At 51.1% G+C, this 25,257-nt stretch overlaps 1 protein-coding gene across 1 annotated transcript in view; it reads right to left on the bottom strand.

Annotated features, from left to right (window-relative positions):
• The window catches only part of NID2 (nidogen 2), a 52,864-nt gene extending 27,815 nt beyond the window's left edge, over positions 1–25,049 (bottom strand). The window contains exons 1-7 of the mRNA XM_065593942.1: positions 24,741–25,049; positions 23,469–23,780; positions 9,755–9,987; positions 5,811–6,523; positions 2,767–2,916; positions 2,438–2,683; positions 873–1,073 (exon numbers count right to left, since the gene is read on the bottom strand). Of these exons, the coding sequence (XP_065450014.1) occupies positions 873–1,073; positions 2,438–2,683; positions 2,767–2,916; positions 5,811–6,523; positions 9,755–9,987; positions 23,469–23,780; positions 24,741–24,935 (2,050 nt within the window). The 5' untranslated portion in view covers positions 24,936–25,049. The remainder of the gene's footprint in view (positions 1–872; positions 1,074–2,437; positions 2,684–2,766; positions 2,917–5,810; positions 6,524–9,754; positions 9,988–23,468; positions 23,781–24,740) is intronic.
• Between the last annotated feature and the right edge of the window lie 208 nt (positions 25,050–25,257).

Here is a 25,257-nt window from a genome sequence, read left to right as displayed (position 1 = left end):
CACCCACGCCGGCCCCTACTCAGCTGGAGCAGCTTCCTATGGGCGTCAGGCGGCTGCAGCTCCCAGCCCCAGCTCCGCGGAAGAGTCCCTCCTAACCAGGCCGGGGTGGGGAAGCCAGGACGAGCAGAGAGCGACAGGGGGAGGGGGAAAGAGGAGCTAATGGGGGCGGGGCCTGGGGGAAGGGGCGGGGCAGAGGCAGGGCCTCAGGGAGGAAAAGGCAGGGCAGGAGAGATTCCGGCATGCTTGCGGGAGTGTCCATTTTTAAATATTACCAAGTTGGCAACCCTAGCAGGAAACCTAGTGATTTCACGAGGAAGCAAGCATGCACAGCACGGGGGGGAGATGGGAGGGAGGCTTCCTATCGCTCAAGCGTGACTCCTGCAGCCACACCAATCTCAGACTACAAAATCCGAGTCAGGGCTCAGATCTGGATTCCAAACACCCCAATATTCTGGACTGTTCAGTTCCTGGCTTTCGGCTGATCCCTTCAGCGAGGCAGAGACCATCTGCAAAATTCAGGGGAGGATTTTGATCTGGGATTTGGACTCCATCTCTGCAGTCCAGCCCTTTTCGGCGGGGAGGACGTTATATAAGGCACAGAGTCCCGGAAATGCACCAAGTCCTTCTGCCTAGAAAAGGGAGGTGTCCCCAAAACAAAAGGGGAAGCGAACGTCCTGCAAGGAAGCAGTTTCTCTGCAGATAACGGTGGAAAATTTAAAAATGGCCACTGGTTACTGCAGAACGCTGCAGAATTCCAGTGTGCATAACATGCTGTGGGCAAACACGCCAGCCTGGCTAATAACAGGCTAACAACATTTGCTCTGCAAAACAAAACACACAATGATTGAGATCCCGGGCACCTCCAATCATACCTGAGTGAGAGTAGTGGTAAAGTTCCTTGTACGGTGCAATGTGGACAGTAAAGTTCTCTGGAATAAAAGGCAACTGGCCCTGAATATGTGTCTTAATGCTTAGGTAATTTTCTGGCCCCAGGCCATCAGCTGTTTGAGTGATATGGACTCTCTCCTCTCCTGGGTAGAAGGTGACGTCCAAACTGTGGGTGAATTTAGCACCTACAATGAACAGGGAAGAAAATCAAGCTCTGTTTCAGCTGTTTTAATGGATAAACTAACGATCTTTTTACCCAATTCTTAGATTATATTTGAGACCGATAACACAAGCAGATCGTTAGCCCAGAGCGGATAATACCGACCTTTTCTGAAGCCTTTGGATTCAAGAGGCTGGGTTTAAAGATCTGCATGTGCTAATATCACACACGGCCTCCCAAGCTGAGCACCACGTCACATGCATCTACAGAGGGGAGACTAATCATCCGAGTCGTTACCCAGCACGGAATAGGTTAACGCTGCTAGTCACTTGGATTCCAAACCCAAGTTCAGAAGTACTGAACGGATTTTTTGGCAATAATGTTTTGGGTGTAAAGGCTGGGCCAACGCTGGTGTAATGGGATCACATGGAGATGGAGATTCTGCATGGTGTTTTAGCTTCCAAGTCTGTGGGGCCTGGGAGCACCCAGAGACCGCACACTTACGCGCCAGTCCTCGGAGGTATCGTGGGGCCTACCTCCCACTGGCTACGGGCCTTAGTCCCAAGAGGGGAAAATGCCTCTTGCCCCTGTAGTGAACCCTCTGGCCCTTTCAGGAGAGCTCCAGAGAAGACCAGCCAGAGGACAGTGAGTGTCACAGAAGGGGAATAAAAAGGAGGAACGGGGGTTAGGGTGCTCAAGGCTGAAAGGCACCGGGTGTGAGGAGAGGAGGGGAAGTACGTAGCCATTACACAAGACAACCTGTTAATACCCCTGTCACAGGGGTGGCTTGCCCTTACGGGCCAGAGGCCCGAGGCCTAGCCAGGCCTGATTACACCTGTGTTGGATCAGGTGGTCCCACCGGAAGGGCAGCAGGAAGCCGCAGCAACAGGGGTCATGAGAGTTGCTGAGGCCACCAGGGGCAGGGGGCCTGGCTGTGAGCTGGACCCAGAGCCTCAGGCCAGCAGGGGAATCGTGACGGTGATGGCTGCAGTTCTGGTTTGCCGTATGGGCAAAGGAAAGAGACGCTTGGCCAGGAGGGCCTGGGAGAAGGGAATGTAACGGGAGAGCCCTGCAGACGGGAGAAATTGTTAGCAGGGCACCGCAGAAGCACCCCTGGCCAGGAGGAGGGGCACGGCAGGCAGCTGCCTGCCACGATCCCCCAGAATAACTCATTTCCTCCATCAATAGAACCAGGCCCATAACTCAGGAGATTTAGAAGGTGAAAACAAGCAGAAGTCAGACGACACTGGGCGTTCCTGACGATTAGCTGTTCCACCCCACCCCTCTCACTCCTTGAAAGCCCCCCAACGTCAACAGGAGAGGCTCCCCTGGGGGTCAGTGGGCCCCGGCCCACGCCCTGTTTGCATTGCGTACTCAACCGTGACTTACCAGTGACGCTAAAGCCGTTCTCGTAGCCTGGTTTTTCCAGAGCGAAAAGCCACCCGAAGAGACCTCCGATGGGAGTCAGCGGCATGAGCGCCCGAGCTGCCGGCGGAGGGACATGGCTAATGGCAGTGTAGGCTCTCCCATCGTTTCCAACGATGTAGGCATGCAAGTCAACGGCACTAAAACGTACAGGCGTTTGTCCCACCAGGAGATTCCCACTGACTTTACCGTTGAGACGGTGAGCAGCCCCTGGGAAGAGGACACAACACCTTGGATCAGTCTCAAAGAACAAGTCAATGACAGAAGCTCTGCAAACGCCCGCTACAATTTACCTTCTGGCAAGCAGTGTCTGCCGTTCCCATAGAACTTGGACTGGCAGTGGCAACAGAAGCCGGTGGCATAGTCGGTGCAGAAAGCATGCTGGGAGCACTGGTGGTGGTTCCGTTCGCAGGTTTCCTTGCTGGCGGTATTGTACGTGAACCCTACATCCAAAGCACAGGTTAGCACGTAGTAAGGAACCAGGCCTTAGCACGTCACCAGCTGCACAACCCTCTACTAGCGAAGCTGTACAAACCCGGACAAAAACCTTCAGATCTTAAAGGAAATCTGACAACATCTGCCCTCTCGCTGTCGTTGTTTGGAGTGGGAAAACACAGCTGTCCCTTCAAGGTGGGGGGGATCCTGGGCAGACAAAGCTCTCACTGACTCCAAAGGGAGTTTAGCCTGCAGCAGGACTGCAGGCTCGGGGCCTGTGTCTTAAAAACGTTTTCCACTGCTGAAAACACAATAGGTGTTCCACTGGTGAACAAGATGAGAGGTGCCCGAGAGACACAGCCAGTGTGTTCCACTGTTCCCCAGTTCTACCCAGGTGCCAGGCATGTAGTAGTGGAAAAATCCATCCCAAGGAGAATTGCAGCGGTACAGGAAACCTGCAAACTCTATTCCACCAGGGGGTCTGCAGCCAGCCAGTGTCTCCCATCCACAGGGGTGAATTCCCCCCTGCCCCAGACTTGGGATGGGATGGGTGACTGTGTGAATGATTAAACCCAGCACCTCTACTGGCCATTCTCAAGGGTGCACATGGGGAGATGTTCCTAATTAGCACCCTGTACTGTCGGAAAGGCCAGTTGTAAAATTCACGTAGGCTGGGAGGTTCAAAGGGGCTTAGGAAGTTAGGCACTCAACCCCGACTGAAGATCAAAGGGATTTTAGCACCTAACTCCTTAGCCCCAACTGAAAACTCCAGCCAGAATCCCTCCTAGCTACTGAGAGACACCGTCACCATTGCCTGGGCCCAGGCCAGACCGTGACCCCCTTGCAGATGCCACCATTCACTAGAGCAAAGTGGCTTACAAACCTGCAACCTTCGTGGGAATCGCCATAAACGAGCCGGAGTCCTTGCGTTCAGGGCAATCACCCCTGGGGTGTACGTGCGCACACAACTATGGCCTGCCTAGGAGCTCTCAAGCATTTGCCTTGGTAAGGGCCAGTTCCTAACTGCCCGTCGTTGCAATGGCTGAAAGGTTCAACGTCTGGATTTTCTTGCTTTTTCTGGGCAGCTTGTATTTCTCACCAAACAGCCGGGCTACAGTACTTTATCCGGCAGCTGTTAAACATCATGCCTCATACTTCAGAAAGGCTGGAACCCCCGGCCCAGCTCTCTCTCTCTCTGCACATTAATAACAACTCCTTACTCTCCTTCCCCGTCACTCAGCTCCTCACAACTCAGGAGGAGGTCTGGCAGAGCTCCCCACGGCTTGTGCCAGCTGTCATAGGGACAGACAAGCGCAATGGGCCAGCCAATGCAAGCCTCTCACACAAAGACGCTACCTCCCGCTGTGACTTATTACCTTCTCCCACGTTCCCGCCCACCTTCCCCGATGTAGGACCAAGGGATTCGGCCCTGTTACCATGGCCTTAAAACGTCTCCAAAACGCTCAGATAATCTCGCCTCCTCCACCTGGTCCTTGTGGAGTATGAATTAAAGCAGAAGTAAACTTGGAGTTTGCTCTGTTCTGGATCATCTAATCCCCCTAAGAGTTCACACGGCTCCCCTGCCTTTTGGGAGCCGGGGTGGCCCCTCATAGACTCATAGACTTTAAGGTCAGAAGGGACCATTATGATCATCTGGTCTGACCCCCTGCATGCTGCAGGCCACAAAACCGTCCCTACCCTTTCCTTGACTCTGCTGATGAAGTCCCCAAATCCTGTGTCTTAGTGACTTCAATTGGCAGAGAACCCTCCTGCTAGAGATCCCTGCCCCATGCTGCGGAGAAAGGCGAAAAACCTTCAGGGCCTCAGCCAATCTACCCTGGAGGAAAATTCCTTCCCGACCCCAAATATGGCGATCAGTAAGACCCCGAGCATGTAGGCAAGAGTCTCCAGCCTGACCCTTGTTAGCCATTATACTGTTTACCTGCTATTGCTCGGTATTCCTCAGCTAATATGGTTTACCATTAAACCATTCCCTCCATAAACTTGTCTAACTTAATCTTAAAACCAGACAGGTCCCTCACCCCCACCGTTTCCCTCGGAAGGCTGTTCCAATATTTCACCCCTCTGACGGTCAGAAACCTTCGTCTAATTTCAAGCCTAAACTTCCCTACGGCCAGTTTATATCCATTCGTTCTCGTGTCCACATTAGTACTAAGCTGGAATAATTCCTCTCCCTCCCTTGTATTAATCCCTCTGATATATTTAAAGAGAGCAATCATATCCCCCCTCAGCCTTCGTTTTGTCAGACTAAACAACCCGAGCTCCTCACACCTTTGCTGCAGGAAGTTAAACAATAAGATTTCTGACTATTACAAGCATGTGTAAAATGTGTCGTCTCAGCAGATAGTTCCCTGTGGTGGAGAAATCTCTCTCGCCCAAAGCCAGCGTACGGTTATACAGTGATCCCCTCCCAAAATAACAATGCCCCTGCCACTGTATTATCTGTACTTCCCCACGCCAAACCTTAAGCTAAATCTCCCTTCCCGTTAATGTAGCTGAATTCCTGCTCTAGTTAAGGGTATCAGCACTTGGTGTCACTCTGATTTCAGTTCACACTGCTGGGGCGAAGGTCATTTATTGCTCAGTGGATACGAGATTTTAAATTCCGCGGGACATCGCCAAGTTAAATCGCTCGCTATGGGCCACCTCCTCAGCTGGTGCAAATCGGCGTCGCTCCCCGGACTCCAGTGGAAGTCCAGCTGGCTTCAATGCGGTTGATGCCAGTTTACACTAGTGAAGGTTCTGGCTCGATGGATCTTAATTTCACTCATGTCCCAATCAACAAACGAGTCTTTCCGGTGAAGAGTTTAAATGTTGTTAGCTACAAAGAAACCCAACAGTTGGAAATCAATTACGGACACTTTGGGTTCACATCACTTACCCTCCTGGTTAAAGCTGCCGTCTTCATCCACACCAACTACCTGCCTCCCACGATTAAAGGGAGGGGAGTTCTCTGGGTAGCCCTGATGCATGACCTCCCCCTGTGGGTAGACTGGAAAGATGTCCGGCTCGGACAGTACAGTGTCACTGTCTGGGTAGGGCTGGACATTGTCCTGCTCAGTGTTTGCTGGCAGCCCCTGTGTCGTTAGCTCCAGCAGGCTGTCCTTGGTCTCTAGTGAGGACGGGTTTCGGATTCCTGTTTCTTGGGAGGACTCCACTTCATCTTCCAATGCAGGAGGCGCCTGGGATGGCCCTTCCTTCGTCCCATGCATTTCAGGAGAGGCCGGGTGACGGCTGGACACTGGATACGGCAATGTGGATTCCAGCTCCGAACCCAGCCTGGCCCCGGAGCGTCTTGGCTCGCTGTACAAATCAAGTCTCGTGTAAACATCAGGCACCAGCTCGGTCGGGTACTCAACGTCGTCTTCTTCGTTCTCGTCGTAGAAGGGCTCGGCGTAGTCGGTGTCCTCCTCAGGATAGTCAGCCTCCAGGACGTTCTGCTCCAAGGTGGCACTGCTGAGCGTGCTCTCCAGAGGTTGCCGGGAATGCCCCACGGAAGGCTTTTCGCCAACTTGAGCTGGCATGACGTTGTCCAGCGGGGAGGTGCTGCCAATGTGGAAGGCCCACACGCCAGGAATCCCTGAGTTGCTTGTTCTAGATACAAATTACAAACAGTTACATGCAACAACTATTTACAGCTGCTTACAAATCACAGAGCGTCCCATCCATCAACTCCTGCTCAGACAAAATCTCCCACTGTGCTCAATGGGAGATTTGCCTGAGGACAGACTGTACAACTGGAGCTACTGGTCGAAATGCTCAGAAATGGCTAGTGATTTGAGGGGCCTTGATTGGCGGGGAGGCAGCAAACACCTGAAACACCTTAAGGGGCCTGATTTTCAGAAAGTGCCAATGACTCCCCCTCTGAAAAAACAGACCCCTTTAATAATAATACCGAGCCCTTACCTAGCTCTTGTCATCGGTAGATCTCCAAGTGCTTTACGAAGGGGGGATCAGTATCGTTATCCCCATTTTACAGATGGGGAAACTGAGGCACAGAGTGGGGCAGTGACTTGCCCAAGGTCACCCAGCAAGCCAGTGGTCAAGCCAGCTCTCCTGAGTGCAGTATTCTACCCACTACACTGCCTCCCTTAAGGGGCCTCAAATTGCCCCCCCTTAAATTGGAATCGCTCGTCCCATTTGAAAATTTCGGCAATGATCTTTCTGGTACAGGAGAGGATCAATATTTTACGTCAGGAGGAAAAATCAAAGTTTATTTCTTAGAAAATCTCAGTCTATATGTTTTCACAGCTGTTTTTTCATTCAATTTGATGAGCTCTACCCAACCTGTTATTTGAGCTGCGCCAGGCTTAAATAGGCACTAGTGCCTTGTGGGGAAAAAAAGTTTCTTTAGAAACAGTTGTGCTTTTATGTCACATTTTCTGCATTTTTTTTTTCTTCCCTTGTTCTTTATGGCTGAGGTCAGCTGTGTGCAGGAGAACAGCTGGTCCTCGAGAACAGAGATAATGTACAGAACAGCTGCCATTTCACGAGCTCAACGGCTCCCATTGTTTGGAAGAAATCCCCCCTCTGTGCAGAAGGCCAATACCAGGCCTATATGACACGTAAGGACCATATAAGCCCAGTTTTGAAGGCTTCCCCGGTGTCCTGCCTCTCTGGACATGGGTGAGTTTCAGCCCTACTGAAGTCTTTAACGGGTTGGTGACATCACAATCACTTCCACGGCAACCGATTCGGATGTCTCTGGCTCTTTAAATTTCTCCGAATTCATAGACTCCTAGACACCTAGGGCTAAAAGGGAGCTCCAGAGGTCATCTAGTCCACCCCGGGTGCTGATGCAGAAGTAAGTACACCTCAACAAGCCCTGACAGGTATTTGTCTAACCTGTTATTTAAAACCTCCAATGACGGGGTGTCCACAACCTGCTTTGGGAACCTATTCCAGTACTTAACTATCCTTATAGTTAGAAAGTTTTTCCTAATATCTAACTTTAATCTCCCTGGCTGCAACATAAACAGATCACTTCTTGTCCTCCCCTTGGTGGACATGAAGAACAACTGATCACCTAAGTTCCCTGTAAGCTGCACGGCCGCGCAGCAGCCTATTTAGCGCCACGCAAGCGCTCAGGGAACCCAGCCGGACCTGCCATGGTCGGGGGAGGGGCACCCCTTCCCCGGCCCCCAACCGGCCGTGCCACCCCTGCCCGGACCCAGCCGCGGCCAGATCGGGCCCAGCCGCAGCAATGCGGCACGGCCCGACTCCGGAGCGGCCCAGACCCAGGCATGGAAGGGGCGGCCTGGATCTGCTGGGGCGCCTATCCTGCAGCCCCAGAGCTCCCACGGCGTGGAGAGACACCTGTTCTTCCCCCCCCTCCCCCGCAGCCCAGGTGTTACTGTAGGGAGAGAGTGCTGGGGGGGGGGCGGGGAGGAGTCCTCTCTCCCTGCGGTAGCCCCAGAGCACCTTCCTGCACCCCAAACCCCTCATTCCTGGCCCCACCCCAGAGCCCATGCCCCTGTATCCCAACCCTCTGCCCCAGAGCCCCCCTCCCACACGCTGAACCCCTCAGTCCCACCCTCATCACATGAATTTTGTTATGTGCACCAATATGAAGGTGGTGTGTCATATTAGTGCACATAACAAAATTCATTCTGCACATGGGTGGGAAAAATTAGAGGGAACCCTGCTGATCACCCTCCTCTTTATAACCACCTTTGACACACCTGAAGACAGCGAGCGTGTCACTACAACAATAGCCTGTTCCGCAAAACCTGGACTGTGTTCTACCTCACCAAAAGCGCCAAGGAGCACTGGCAAGAACAGATGAAATCCTGGAGCCGCTGAAGTCCATTGACTTCAGTGGAGCCAGGGCTTCACCCAACATATGGGCTTGACCAGTATCAATACACAACCCATCTAGCCTGCTTGTTTTCATACTTCCCATGTCTTAGTGGCACCTATTATGTCCTCCAAGCCAGCCAGCTCATCAAGTGATCCATCCCCTGTCGCACAGTTCCAGCTTCTGGGAAACGGAGGCTAGGGACACCATCCCTGGGTCCATCCTGGCTAATCGCCATTGATGGACCTATCCTCCAGGAACTTATCTAGTTCTTTTTTTAACCCCGTTATAGTCTTGGCCTTCACAACATCCTCTGGCAAGGAGTTCCACAGGTTGATTGTGCGTTGTGTGAAAAAAATACTTCCTTTTGTTTGTTTTAAACCTGCTGCCTATTCATTTCATTTGGTGACCCCCTAGTTCTTGTGTTATGAGAAGGAGCAAATAACACTGATTCAGCTAGTCCAGTGGTTCCCAAACTTTTTACCTCGCAGCCTGTCCACACCCTCCCCACCGGGGCTGGGAGTGGGGCCAACACAGGGGTAAGGGGGTCAAGGCTGGGGCCACAGCTAGGGTGGGAGCAACGCCTCGGCCAGGGCCAAGGCCGACCGCCGGGACCCCAAGTGTGGGGCCAGCAGCCAGGACCAGCAGCCGGGGCCAGGAGCAGAGCTGGGTGGTGCTCCCTCTGGGCCCCACATGGGGGCTGGCCTGGGCCCCAGCCGCGCCCCCCGAACGTTCTTCCGCACCCCCCCAGGGGGATCTCTGAGCTAGTCAATACCTCTTTGCAATAACACGGGTAAGTAAACTGTAGGAAACCATCAATCAGGGCAACAGGATCGGTATGCGTTTCTGCATACCAGGATCCCAAAGCAGAAGACTGTTTCCAAAGGGAATGTTTTCCCTGAGGCAGCCTCTGCTTTTAGCTCTGACAGATCCAGGAACCGGCATTTCAGCAGCCTGGGGTTGTATCTGATGAAAGAGCCGCGTTATACAGACATGCCGTTCAACGCGCTCCCATCCGCGCTACTTACTGGTAGAGATTTTTCACAGACTGCTCGCTGCTGGTGACAGTGTAATACGGCCCTTCTCTCTTCAGGTAATCAGTTTCGCCTCTGCTGAAACCCACTCTGGCTGGCAGCTCCAGTTGGACGTTGTAAGACTCCTTGGGCCGAGTCCCAAAGAACTGAAGGCCGTCATCGGGATAAAGGAAAAGGGCGTAGGTGTCGGAGTCATCATAGGCTAAGACTGCCTGGAAGGTGTTCAGCTGCAGAAGAAAGCAACATCACAAATGTACGGGAGACTTGTTAAACGGGGGCTTGGATGCGGGAGTCACCATGAGAGAAAGCCCTGGAATGAGGGACACAAACTGACCTCACCTACATGGGACTTTGGTTTTGATGCAATTAGTTCACAGCAATTAAAAATAAGGGCACATCAAAGGGGTTTGGAACTCTGGGACCAGACTGGGTGACATTGTACGGGGAGACTTTGGCAAACCAGTAAAGTGCCTGAAAGCACTATGGCTTATTGTTAAAGGCGGCCTAGTCAGCAAGCTGTAAACTGGTCATTCAGCGGTCTCAGCTTGACCAAGGTAGGAGGGGGGGAAGTTTTAAGGTGCCACAGAAAGGGCAGCTTGACCCCGCATCCTTCCTGATAAGAATTGTGTTGAAGTTGCTGATCCATGCATTTTAGAAGAGCAGGATGTGCCCCAGGAATGTCTATTGGGGTCTCAAGGCTGCAAACTCTGGAAAAACCCACACCTGGTTAATCAATAATCAGAAGGAGCCTCTTGCTTGCCCATTGGAACTGCTTGCTTAACAAGTTTTCTCTAAGGGACATGTCATTCTATTACTAATGTATAAATAAGGGAAAAAAGCTTGAGATAGTTGGACTCGTTTGGGGACTCTTTTTGGACTCTCCCTCTGGATACATCTTGCAGTCCCCACCGGCAGACGAAAGATTTGGCCACCGGAAGCCTGCCGCTATGTCACTCGAAAGCCACACACAGCTTTGGTAATTATCAAGGGTTGGGGGTGTTTTACTAATCTGTTGCGGATGTGTGTAAGTGCTTGAGACTAAGTAAAGTTTAACTTTAAGTGAAAGCACTCTTGTGTTGTCCTGTTTGTGCCAGCCATCTATCGGTCGGATGGCCGTGTCTCCCCTGATTTCCTGACACCACCTCGCACAGAGTAAAAGTTACCAAGAGCTTTGGGTTGAAAGAACCCCGGATAACAACATCTCCTGTGATGAAAACGTGAGAGGTAGGGACAACGGCTAGGATTTGGCAAGAGAGTTATACCTCTGAAATTCTCTGGGAATTGGGCATCTCATTCCTTTGGAAAATCCCACTCAGGTGCTTAGCCAGAAAATCTGTCAATAGCAACCATCTCTTATCCCCTTCCCCCTGTATGTCCAGCATTAGAATTATTACAACCCTCCACATCTTGTTAATTGAAGGGAGAATTATTACAAGCAGCGCCTTTGGAATCTAGGAAAATAATTTAGTGTCACAATCTTGCGTGTGTTGCAAAATGATCCATAAGTGTGATATGTTCTGGGTGTTTAAAACAGGAAAGGGGGGAAATCGTCTCCCTGTTGCGCGCGTGCACACACACACACACCACACAAACACACACACAGGCATTCAAGAGAAGAGAATGAGGGACCTGAATATTCGCTGGAACTACAAGAAATGTGCAACCTGGGGCTTTTACCCTGAAGAGAGACCTCCTAGCATATCATAGGAAACGCCATGTGAAAAAACTGGGACTGGGATGTGTTGCCAGAACTGCTGTTACCAACCCCAGCACTGTAGAGAGGAACAAATGCAGTGTGCGCCTTCCGCTTTTCACGTGGTTTGTGTTTGACTGAATTCTCACATGGAATTCTTGCCTCAGCTCGCACAGGAAAGCAGCCAGAGATCGATAGTGGCTCACGAAGAACCAAAACCGTACCACATTCTGCATTCGTTATTTCGTATGGGAGAGAGTTGGCTCATTGGCTCAACGGGATGTGGTTTAAATTGGGCTTAATGAGCTTTTTGTGTAATTGGTGCCAATGGTCCACTTCAAACAAGAATGATCAGTTCACACCACAATGATCCCATCATGAGGCGTTTCCACGGTTTGGAAATCCAGGCACAAACTTCTACGGTATTGCTCACCAGCCAGTCAGACCATGAGACTCACCATCTGTCCATAGATTAGTCCTCAGTCTCCAGACACGTTATGTGTGAAACAAATTTTGCTGGCCCCAGTCACAGTCCCTAGGGAGCAATACAACCCAGCTGGCAATCTCTGGTCAGGACAGCAGAGGACCGAACAAGGGCAGGAGAACAGGGCTGCAGTCAGGAACAAAGTTCACCCACCAGACCCTGTGGGGACTGTGGTTTCCTCAGCTCTTTCTCCATTACCCACCTGCCTTTCACACGGATCTGATGTTCAGACATAAACGACCCTCCCAAGACTGTCAGCGTCCTCGCTGGGGTGGGGGGAAACCGTGTTACATAAACAGGGGCTGTGCTTCTGTCCAACTGAGATAGGAGCAAGAGAGACACCTGAATTTGCCACTGTGAGCCAGGAAATGCCCCTGTGAAGTCTTTTTGAGCATCCTCCAGCTCCAGGAAGACACATTATTATTAACGTGAGGCTAGATTCTGCTTTCATTTATACCTGGGGTCTCTATCTCTAGTCTCTATATATCTATATCTCTAGTCGTAGAATCATGGAGATGTAGGGCTGGAAGGGATCTCAAGAGGGGGGCCAGGCCCATGTGTTGAGACAGAGTTAAATATACCCAGATCAGGGGTTCTCAAGACAAATTTTTTGGTGGTCTCAGAGTGCGGCCATCCATTCTTGCTGGTGGCCATTCTCACACTTTTTCCTAAGATACTTAATTTGCTTTAGGAAAAACAAATAAATATGCACATAGACATGTCCAAATCATTGTAATTTCTATATGGCTAGCTAGTAAGTCTGCTGTGAAAAGTGATATTAACAAACTTACAAGGATCACTTTTCACAGCAGACTTACTCAGCCCTGGCAAGCCTGGGGACAAATTCAACCCTGGATAAGGGTCGGGGGAGGCAGCGAGGGTTGGGGACGACAGGGTGGGTGGGTGGCCGGCCGGGGGAGGCTGGAGCATGAAGCCCTGTGGCCAGATCCCAAAGCCCCACGGCTGGGGAACGGGGCTCAGGGACAGAGCCCGAAGTTCTGGGGCTGGAGCCCAGGGCTGGAACCTGAACTCCCACAGCCAGAGCCTGCCGCCTCCCCAGGGCTGAAGCCCAAAGCCTGAGCTCCACCACCTCTGGGACAGTGGGGAACTCACTGGCTGCCTGCTCCTCCAGTGTTGTGTCCCAAGTGTCTCCGGAGGGGGGCAGGGCCCAACCCCTACTGACAGCCCCAGCAACAGCAATCAACACCAAGGCAGTGCAGTCAGGAAAAACAGGGAGGGGACTCTACTTTGCCATTCCCCCTCTCCCCCCATCAAAGCCCTGGAGATTGTGGCCTCAAGAAAAGCCCCTTGGTGGCTGCATGTGGCCACATTTGAGAAACGCTGACCTAGACCATCCCTGACAGGCAGTTGTCCAACCTGATCTTAAAATCCTCCAAGGATGGGGATTCTGCAACCTCCCTAGGTAGCCTGTTCGTGTGCTTAACGACCCTTAGCCTTAGAAAGCCTTTCCGAACATCTAACCTCAATCTTCCTTGCTGCAGCTTAAGCCATTTCTTGTCCTGCTGGATGGAAATGGAGAACAACCCATCACTGTCCTCTTTATAACAACCTTGGACATATTTGAGGACTGATATCATTTCCCCCCTCAGCCTTCTGTTCTCTAGATAAACATGCCCAGTTCTTTCAACCTTTCCTCAGAGGTCAGGTTCTGTAAACCTCCTCTCCTTTCTGCTGCTCTCCGCTGGACTCGCTCCAATTTGTTTGCATCTTTCTTCAAGCGTGTTGTCCAAAACTGGCCACGGAACTCCGGCGGTGGCCTCAGCAGCGCTGAGGAGAGGGCAACCATTAACTCCTGTGTCGTCCATACGACGCTATTGACGTCAGAGGAGCTACTCCAAATATACAACAGGATCCGGTGAGAGCAGAACCCGTTCCAAAACCCGGAGATTGTCAGTTCACGATCACTTAGGCTATGTCTATGTAAACCATACACCTCCCGGGCGTGGGGTTCTGTCCCATCTAGTGGCACCGAGACCACGTAGCGAGAGATTAATGAGTCTGCTCTACAGCCTTCGATAAGAGCCACGTGGCTTTTAGCTCACCCAGTAGAGGCTCATGCACTAAGCTTCAGAGGTCCCAGGTTCGATCCCGCCTGCGGATGACTGGGGCCTGTTGGCGTTACATCTACACTAGCAGTGCTTTACCAGCTAACTATACTCCTGGTGTGGACGCAGCTATGCTAGCAAAGCCGCAGTTTGGATGAATATTGTAAAACCCCTATACTGGTAAAAGTGCAAGTTTTGCGGCTATATCTAAATTGTGCTGGCACAGCTCTGTCGGTCGGGGATCACAGCTATGCTTGCAGAAGGCTGTAGTGTAGACATGGCTGTAGCCCTTGTCTACACGTAGGTTTTGTACCGTTATGGATGTGAATTTTTTCCCAATATAGTTCTACTGGTACAACCCCACATGTGGACATAATTATATCAGTATAAAGGTGCCTTATACCTGTGTAGCTTATTCCTCTTCCCAGTCACTGTATGATATCCCAGTATAAACACATTTATACCGGCATAACTGTCCCACCAGTGGCTTGGTACAATGTGTGTGTGTAGACAAGGCCCAATGCACTGGAAAAGAAGCTGCTAATTCCTCAGAAGGTGAATCAATATACCACACGTCTCCTTGGAGCAGATGTTCCTTGTAACCAACACCAGGCCAGATCGCTGGCCCATGTAAATGGCGTCGCTCCAGTGAAGCCAGTAGACCTGTGCCAATTTACACCACCATTGTCTAAAAACTAGCTATAAGCAGGAATTTTTAGACTGACCAAGGAGCAGCTCCAGTTAGCGAAGCTCATAGGGCATCCCAAAATTAAAATAGGTCTCCAGCATATCCACCTCCCTATCTATGTCTACGAGACCCTCGTCACCAGAGTATCTGAGGACTTCAACACTATTTGATTTCATCCTCAGTCCCCATCTGAGGTAGGGCAGTGCTATTAGTCCCGTGGGAAACTGACGCATGGGGTGGCTTAAAGGACTTGCCCGCGGTCATACAGGAATTCTGTGACCCAGCCAGGAACTGAGCCCAGAGTCCAAGTCCAGTGCCCTATCCCCATCCTTCCTCCTCAAAATAAGTGCTGAGCAGGTCTCGGGCTGGCCCTCTGCACAGGGCTGAATTCACCACTCGAGGGGCGATCAGCCACAGAACAAGCACTGCATTGTTTCACTTGCATGGCTCCAGGATGAGACATTCATCTGCTTCAAGGCTGCCCTAAACAAATTCCACTTCCCTCCCTTCCTCACAGTGAGTTATTCCCCAGCATGCATTCCCCTGCAATGGGGCTCTTCCATCATTTTTCTCTACTTTAGCTTCTTGGCTCTTAACCCCAGCTCTTCTTTTCCTGAGCACACAAGAAACACAAGGGTGGAGGGGTAGCTCAGTGGTTTAAGCATTGGCCTGTTAAACCCATGGTTGTGAGTTCAATCCTTAAGGTGGCCATTTAGAGATCTGGGGCAAAAATCTGTCTGGGGATTGGTCCTACTTTAAGCAGGGGTTTGGACTAGATGAGGTCCCTTCCAACTCTGATACTCTATGAACCTTTGTACTGTATTCTGAGTAAACCCCAAACACAATTCTCCTGTATCTCACAGCTATAACCCCATTGACTGCTTTGGAGTTACTCCTTCTTTGCACCAGTGGGAGAGAAGAATCCATCCCCCAGTCTCTACTAAAACATATTTTTTCTGAGTTTTGGGCTCACTGATTTAATGAGGCTGAATCTCTGTGTCCATCAATTCCCCAGCTGGAAAGTGCAAAATAATACTTCCTTTCTCACTATCTTTGTCTTGTCTTTTCATACAGGCAGGGACTGTCTCCTGCTATGTGTATGTACCAGGGTTAGTATAACACCAACAGATCCCAGCTGTTGGTGGGTGGGATCAAACCTAGGATCTCTGGAGCTAAACACATGAGTCTCTACTGCAGGGGTGGGCAAACTTTTTGGCCTGAGGGCCACATCGGGTTTCCAAAATTGAATGGAGGGCCGGTTAGGGGAGGCTGTGCCTCCCCAAACAGCCAGGTGTGGCCCGGCCCCCAACCCCTATCCAACCCCCCCTGCTTCTCGCCCCCTGACAGCCCCCCCCAGGACTCCTGCCCCATCCACCACCCCCTGCTCCCTGTCCCCTCACCGCCCCTGGACCCTCGCCACCCCATCCAACCCCTCCTCTCCTTCCTGACTGCTCCCCGGGGACCCCTACCCCCATTCAACCACCCCTGTTCCCCGCCCTCTGACCACCCCACCCCCTATCCACACCCCTGCCCCCTGATCACCACTCCCAATTCCACTGCACTCTTACTGCACTGCCTGGAGAGCCGCCCAGAGCACCGGGTCAGGCCGCGGCTCTGTAGCTGCACTGCCCGGCCGCCCAGAGCATTGCGCCGGCGGTGGAGCGAGCTGAGGCTGGGGGGGGGGGGGGGGGGGGGGGCGGACAGCAGGGGAGGAGCCAGGGGCTAGCCTCCCAGGAGCTCAAGGGCCAGGCAGGAGGGTCCCGCGGGCCATAGTTTGCCCACCTCTGCTCTACTGCATGGGCTAAAAGCCACATGGCTCTTAGCCAAAGCTGTAGCAGACTCATTAATCTCTAGGTGGTCTGGGTACCACTAGAGGGGACTGTGTCCCACCAAGCAGGCCTGGGTTATGTACTTCCCCTAGCCAAGGAAGAACACCCCAAGCTTCAGAGACTTCCCAGTTGATATCCCCGACGAGGCCCCACTTGTAACACTGCCGGCAGGTGGGATCGAACCTGCAACCTCTGAAACTTAGGGCATGAGCCTCTACTGCGTGAGCTAAGTCACCTGGCTCTTCGGTGGCTGTAGCAAACTCATTACCTCCAAGTGGTCTAAGTGCCCCTAGAGAGGGACAGAGCACCACACCCAGCCGGCATGGGTTACACTAGCACAAAGAGGCCCTGCCCTCAAAACGGGTCCTTTAAGGGCTGCTGCAATATAAGAACGTAATGAGAATGACCTGCTAGTGTTTTATTGGGGGGAAGGAAGGAATTTCAATTATGTTTAAAAGCCTTTCCAGAGAAATGATGGAAAATGAAATCCTATTAATGATCCCCTTCTAAGTGTGATGATGAGGGTAAAGCCACGGAAAGATGCCCTCCCAAGCCCGTTCGCCTTTGGCGTCACTGACGCTCAGCAGCATGGACTACTCTTATTACAGTAATTTCAACAGCCAAAAAAGGGCCCCAGCTCTATTTGCAGAGTTTCCTAGCATTTCCACAAGGCGGTCATCATCCGTCCTCTATAAAGGGAGTTTGTTGTGAAGGACACACCCCCACACTCACAACCACAGGCATTTAGGACTATGCCCCAGCGACAGCAGTTCAGCAACACAAACAAAGCTACACAGAAAAAGATCTCAAAAGGGGGGGGAAAAAAACACTCTACAAAGCCGGGCAAGGCAAAGCCTGGTGCAACTTCACTGCAGTCAACAGAGTTTACTCTGGGCCTTGTCTCTGCTCACTAAGTCCTCACTGAACAAACTGAGGATAATCAGACAGGATCGCTCCTAACGTTTGCCAGAAGGTTTAGGGAAAAATGGGACAGATAAGAGGGATGGATGGAGTGTAAAGGACAGAGGTCAAAGAGCAAGAAAGGTCAGCTCAGAGCTTGTTACTAGGCTGATCTCAGTGGAGTTTGGCCGTTTAACACTTGTTAAAAGAGCCAGAGAGGGCAAATTCCACCTCCGTGCAGCTTCCCAGAGCTCCAGCTAAGGGGTAAGTCAGATTTCAACTCGCTTCACTGTGCAGGCTGCCAGAGACCAGACTGCTCACAAACACCGTTCCTGTTTTCAGTTACTTGATCAAGATCGTGCCAGTGTATAAGAACACTGGGGAGAAATGTCTGTGAAATGCTGTCCCTAAACAAACTAAGTAGCAGCATCGTTAGCAACGGTATATTGATCCAGCATTGCCACATCTTGCGGTTTTATCGCAGGTCTCATTTGGAGTTTATTTTAAAGCCCCTGCTCTTGGAATCATGTGATTATGTGAGAATCTTAACTTGCATTTAAAAAAAAAATGTAAGGTTCTAACTCTCATGCATGCGGAGAAAAGCTTGAAAATGTGACCATAAAGGTTCAAAACCTAGAAAGCAAATAGAACCCCCTTTTAAAAAAAAAAGCCTCATGATTTTTAAGCCACTCATGAATTTTTTTGAGTGGGAGAGGCAGATTTTTGAACACTTGAGTTCAACAAAATTGTTGCTCCTGGAGTGAGCTATGCTTGGCATGTCACAAGTAGCGGATATTTTAATTAGGGATTGTATGATTGTTTTCCCTGAGGCATACAGCAACTTCCTCCTTCAAAAAGAACACATTTTTCTTCACTCCCATTTGGTACCAGGTTAGGAAGTCCTGAAATACTGTCGCTCCATTTCTATCACAGTCTTTCCCAAAGCAGCCATAAAAACCCTCAGCACAAACCCCACCGGTGACCCACACTTCCTATGTCAGACCAACATCCTGCAACGGAGAGGCACTGGCATGGCACCAAAACCCACAACTGGGCCAGGGGGCTCCAGCAACAGCAGGCCTGCTAAACAGCGGACTTTTAAAGAAGATGCGTTGAGTGGAGGACTGCGCTCCTGATCCCCGCTTAGCACAGCGTGGGATTTTTCTTCCAGTCCATCAGTCAACCTGCAGGAGACCCACTGGGTCCATAGAGGAAGCCGGTGGATGAATCAGAGATGCATTGCCAATGGGAAAGAGGCACTTCGACAGCTTGAAAAGCAATGGACATTCAGCCAGACTGTGCCTCTGTTCATCACCAGCATGGAGAGGCAGCAGATAAACAACCTAATAAGAGCCCATGGGAAGAGAGAAAGAGAGTCTATTTGTAAGGTTCTTGGGGTCTTGGAGCAAAGAGGCCAGGGGGCCAGTGCTTTGGAGATCTCTCAATCCTAAAACAGGCTGTTCGACATCTGATGCTGGAGCTGAAGGAGGAGGTGCAGAAAGGCATTCATGGGGAAGCAGCACTAGTCTATATGCTGTATGGCTGAGGAGAGTAAAGGTCAAAGGAGACCTTGTTTTCTGAAGACACCCTTGACTGTTGCAACCTCTTAATATGACAATACAAGTAAGTGCAGAATAGTGACATTATCTCACCACACGGCAATGCTGGGCCACATTACCTCCACCTCAGGACCAGGCTCTTCTATTTGCCTTCTCATCATCCAAAAACAAGAGGATGGCCAATGAAATTGAAAGGCAGCAAATTTATAACTTGATTAAAGGAAATATTTTTCATATACAACGAGTGGTTGGTTAGCCTGCGGAACTCATTGCCACAAGGTACCAGCGAGACCCCGGGTTTAGCAGGATTCAAAAAAGGATAGGGCACTTGTATAGACAACTGGATAGCGAGAACGTTCAGCGTTACATTACAGTAGAACCTCAAAGATACGAACACCAGAGTTCCGGACTTATTGGTCAACCAGACACCCTCTGGTACTGGAAGTAATCAGGCAGCCGCAGAGACAGACAGACAGAGATAAAAAGCAAATACTTTATTGCCTCTGGGCTTTAGCTTGCTCCAGACGGGGTCAGAGCTTCTGACCCTCGGGAGCACTGGGCTCAGGATTTTAGACCTGAGGGAGTACTGGGGCTCGGGGCTTCAGCCCCACGGCTCCGTTCCCGGCTTCAGCCCCGCGGGGAGCACTGGGGCTCGGGGCTTTAGCTACGAGGGGAGCACTGGTTTCAGCCCCCGGTGTTCCCCCTGTAGCCAATGCCCAGGCACCCCTCCCCCCGCTCAAACCAGGAGCAGAGCTGTGGGGAGTCCTGAACCCCAGTGCCCTGCCCCCCCCAGGGCAGAAGCCAGGAATGGAGCTGCAGGGCTGAAGCCCCGAGCCCCAGCGCTCCTCCCAGATCTAAACTCCAGAGCTCTGGTGCTCCCAAGGGTCAGAAGCCCTGACCCCACCCCCAGCCCTAACACACACACACACCCTTGGCTGCAGCCCCAACCCTCCTTCCCCCTCCCCCCCTCCCAGTGGATTAAGTGCATGTCTTGTTCGGAATTAAGGACATTTCAGAGTTACGGACAACATCCATTCCTGAGGTGTTCGTAACTCTGAGATTCTACTGTAATATAATTTTTTTTTAAAGTTGAGGGGGGATATATGCAGTGTAGATGTAGCCATGATATAAATATCATATGTATCTATAAATCTTATAAATAATCATAGAAAAATTCATGCTTCAGGGCACAAACCAGCTCCTAACGGATAGGGCCGGGAAGAAAACTCCCTACTGCAATTTATTCAATAATTGCCCATCTCTGAAGCGTCTGGTACTAGTCACTGTCAGAGACAGGGATGCTGGATTAGATGATGGACCACTAGGCTGACCTGGGATGGCAACTCCTATGTTCCTATCATGTTGCAACATGATGTTAGCATGTCATCAGCAAGCTGCACGCAGGCAGCTCAGAACAGAAAATCAAGGTATTTTTCAAGAAGTTTTTCTCTGCAACCCAAACGAATTACAGATTAAAAAAAAAGACTACAGCCAGGCTTTCAGGGCACATGAGAGATGTGCAAATAACGCTGTAAAAGTCAAGCAGGGGGGCACTGACAACACTAGGAGCTCCCTAACCCCTCAGTAAGGAATCAGACCAGTGAAACAGCGTTCATCATGACAGCAATTTCCGCCTTCATGGGCCAGAGCCATGAAATGACTTGGGAATCCAAGGGCTGTGAATCTAAAAGCGTTTCAGTCTATTCATGAGTGTTATCAGTTCGTGTCACTGAAAAGCATGCATCACGGCAGGAAGTTCTTGAGACCAGATCTAATTGGTGCCTACTTTTCCATACACAATATCAACCCACGGTGGAAATTCTGAAAGCAATGCCCCAGAGACATTTGTTAATGAGTAACTTGGAAAACAAACCCCAGAAAAGGAGACTAGGATCCCAAATCATTAACAAAATGTTCGGAGTGGTTAAAAAAAATAAAATCACAAACCCTGGGCCAAACACCTACTTGAGATACTCACAAGTATCAAGTATCAGGGGGTAGCCGTGTTAGTCTGTATCTACAAAAACAACAAGGAGTCTGGTGGCACCTTAAAGACTAACAGATTTATTTGGGCATAAGCTTTCGTGAGTAAAAACCTCACTTCTTCGGATGCACTCTATGCATCCGAAGAAGTGAGGTTTTTACTCACGAAAGCTTATGCCCAAATAAATCTGTTAGTCTTTAAGGTGCCACCAGACTCCTTGTTGTTTTCACAAGTATCAGTCCCTCTGAGCCAGATTCTGATCTCAGTTACACCAATGTAAACCCAGAGCAACTGCACTGAAGCTACATTTGCAGCTGAACCTTTCAGCAAAGGCCAATGGGAGATTTCTGCACCACCTCTAACTAATACCATCACCCGGAGCATTCAAAGCACCTGGTTGGTTTTCTCTTTGTCTATACTTAAGCCCCTTTGTTTTCAGTTTAAACCGATTTTTACTGAAAAAATCCCGGGTTTTACAAAAAGTATTATTCGTTTTTTTCTGATTTTCACCCTACTTTTGTACCATTAAATATATAAAAAAGTAAATCGTTTTATTAAGAAAATACATCTATGTCATGCAATGGATTGTAGTACGATAATACTTTAGTCTGTGTGTATATGCAAAACTGTCTGTTGAAGTAAGGCTTTGTATTAGTCTAGAAGATACACACAATAAACAAACAGGCACACACACAAGCTCTGAAGCGCGTGCGCATCTGAATGTACTGATGAATATTACGCCCACCATGTACACATTTCAAGCCGTAAGCAGATAACGGTTTAAAGATCTGACACACTAACATGGGAAGAAAACGAAAATCCGTCTCAGAATACGTTTCAGAACACAAGGAAGTATTCAAGATTTAAAAACAAAAAAAGGCGAAAAGGATGAAAGCAAGTGTATGCGCTGCAAATGGTGTGGCCCAATATTAAATGTAAATATTTATAGGCTAATAGTTCTAAGTCTACAACCGTAAACTGTTTATTCGAATGAAAAGATTTATTTGGGGATGAGAGATGTATTGTTTTCTTAAACTCAGAGGTGACATTTGTTTTCTGTTCTGTTTTAGTTCTGCAGCAAACCACACTGAATTCCATTCATCAAAGCTTTAAATGGAAATGTATTTAATTTATTAAAATTTATTTTTTTTAAAGCTACTGAATACTTTTTCCCCCTGTCTGTCCATCCACCAAAATAAACCCTGATATTTACCCAGAAAAATTATTAATCGTTTTTTCCACCGCTTTTCACCCGTTTTGGTTGTAGTAATAAACACCGATAAATTCCCAGAAAAATTAACTATAATAAAAACTGAAAACAAAGGGCCCTATCAAGGTCTTTGCAGCAGAGACCAAGTCTTTGTATATGTTGAGTGGATGCTGTTAATAGTCAAATTATGATAGCTCATGACCGTTGATTTTCACCACTGGTGTTTGCAAGAGAGATTGTGAATCCCTTGTGAGCAGCGAGTGACAACAGTAGCCCAGCTGACTTCAAGAGGACTCCTTGGAGTAAGGGTCTCACAGTCGGTCCTTAAGCGTTTTGTGAATGGTATTCTAGCCTCACCATGCGAGATCCAAGCTGTGTTGCCATCAGCTGTTCAATTGTAGACACTCTAGACGGTGGAGTTTGGGCTGTGACCCTAAGTCTGAGCTCTGGTTCAGCTCATGCTCCATGAGGGGTTAGAGAGCACACGAGTGAAAGTCCAGGTCTTAGGGTATATGTCTACACTGCACAGTTAACTCAGAGGCACTTTAAGCCCAGGCTGCGGGTGTGGGTTAGAGCCTGAACTCCACTTTAACTCAGGTTGAAAGCTGATGAGGGTTAAATCACTCGAGTGCCGATAGTCCTCCAAAGCTCTTCCCACAACTCCCCCAGAGGACAGACAAGTTTTTCAGTAATTGACCTAACTTACAGGGAAAGAATCCTAGAGTGTCTCAGCACAGAGAACCCTGGGATCTGCACCCAGACACACATGGGTGAGGGTAGAAACACTAGGGACACAGTAATGCAGGTAGGACTTTGTGTAACCCACACATCTCCTGGGTGTGGTGTTCTGTCCCATCTACTGGCACCGAGACCAGTTAGAGAGAGAGATTAATGAGCCTTCTCTACAGACTTAGCTAAGAGCCATGTGGCTTTTAGCTCACGCAGTACAGGCTCATGCACTAAGCTTCCCAGGTTCGATCCCGCCCACCAATAACCAGGGTCTGTCAGTCTTACATTTGCAGTGGGCATGCTCACACCTGAGTGAGGCTAACTAGGGTGCCCAGACCCTGGTGCCAATCACCTGGGATAACTGTGCAGTGTAGACATAACCTTAGTCTGGAAAATTGGTACAGATGCTCAAAAAAAAAAAAGAAACAGGGGCCATCGACCTGGGTAATATTTGCCTGATGCATTTCTGGTTAGAAACCTTCTCCCAGCCACATCTCTCTCTGGAATTACACTGTTTCTTCAGATCCCAATGGGATCACAGCAGCTAACATTAACATTGGTCTTACCTTCTTAGAGGGCTCCGAGTTTCGAGAGACTTCCTCATAGGCACCCACGTTCTCCCAGGTGGCGATGAAGGCATGGATGGGCGTGAAGGCAGTGGCGGCTGCACTAGGAAATCCAGCACGGATAAGGCGAGCGGCCTGGCCCAGTACCTCGGTGGACTGATCCTCCCGGTAATAGATCTTCCCCCTCCCGCCACTGGTGTCAATATCGGACAAGAAGGGGGCGATGGCTGGGAAGTCGGTGGGGAAGTCGTCGTCCACGTACTGGGTCTCTCTGGGGAAATCCTGGGTGGAGATGATCCCATTGGTCCCTACCTACAAGAGACAGCAAAGAATTCTACTCACAGCACCCTCCACCATTCGGTCCACCCTCACAGGACTCCTGTCAACAGGCAGCAACAGCTGCAGTGCAGAAAGATCCCATTCACTGCAACACCCCTGCCCCCCTCTGCATCACCAGTTCCTCCCTCCGAGCCAAGTCCTTCCACCCACCTCATCCAGGGGCTTTCAGTCCAGCAGGGACCCCATCACAAGGGACCTCACTTACCCAGCATTGCAGGGGGGACAAAGCCCTCAACTTCCTCCCTTTCTTCTCTACCCATGTGAGCTCCATCCCCAGCTGCACGCTCACTCCAGGCAACCCCCACACCAGAGGAAACAGCTGGGCACAATGTTTTCCAGCACCGTTAGCTAGACAGAGCGGTAGGGGTAGGGATAGCTGGGTGAAAGGGGAGCATGTAGGACAATCTACGGATGCACCAAGTTCTTTGCATCTTCCCAGGACAGGGCTGGGCAAACTACGGCCCACGGGCCTGCGTCCAGCCCATCAGACCTTTGAATCTGGCCCTCAAGGTCCTGCCGGGGAGCGGGGTCGGGGGGCTTGCCCTGATCCGCATGTGCTGTGGTTCCGCGCAGCTCTCGGGAAGCAGTGGCATGTCCCCCCCTCCGGCTCCTACACCTAGGCTCCCCACGCTGCCCCCCGCCCCAAGTGCCGGCTCTGCAGCTCCCATTGGCCGGAAACCATGGCCAATGGGAGCTACAGAGGCGGCACCTGTGGCGGTGGGGGGAGTAGCCCGCCATGCCATTTCCATACCCAGATGTGGCCCTCGGACTAAAAAGTCTGCCCAGTCCCGGACCAATAACCCTGCTGCAGGCTGTTACTAGCCCTTCAGCTCTCGTTCTAGCCTCCAGCCCCCGGGTGACTGTAACCTGGGCAGGGCGGGGGGTGCCCGGGAGCCGCGGGTTCGAGCCCCGGGCCCGGCGCTCAGCACTCACATAGAGGTGGCTGAAGCGCGTCTCGTAGAAGAGCAGCGGCTTCCCGAGCGGCACCACGGCCGAGGTCTCGTCGTCGCCGTCCTGCAGCAGCCGATCGCCCCGGGGCGCCCCGTAGGGGAGCAGCTCCCGCCGGGGCAGCGCCGCCGCCGAGCCCAGCAGCAGGCAGCGAAGGAGCAGCAGCGCGGGGAGCCCCATGCTGGGGGCGGCGGTGGCCCGGGGCTCGCTCCCCTCCCGGGCGGCGGCGGCGGCGGCAGGAATCTGCAGCCCACCACGTCCGACCTGAGCTCCCGGCGCTGTCCTGGGCCGGGGCGGGGTCTCGGCTCTGCCCCGGCGCCGCCATTGGGCGCCCCGAGCCCGGCCAGCGGCCAATCACTCCCGGCCCCAGCAAGCCGGAGCGGCGCCGCATCTGGTTCGTGTTAAGCCCGGCGGTGCCCGGGGCCAGCCGGAGCCCGGCGTGGGGGGACGCAGGGGGTCCCCCGATTGCCGGGGGGAGAAGCAAGAGCCGGCCCCGCTGGTG

Source organism: Chrysemys picta, chromosome 4 (assembly GCF_011386835.1).
Source record: "Chrysemys picta bellii isolate R12L10 chromosome 4, ASM1138683v2, whole genome shotgun sequence".
Classification (NCBI taxonomy): Eukaryota; Metazoa; Chordata; order Testudines; family Emydidae; genus Chrysemys; species Chrysemys picta.
Note: the sequence above shows the minus strand (reverse complement) of the source record. Positions and strands in the feature narration are given on the sequence as shown.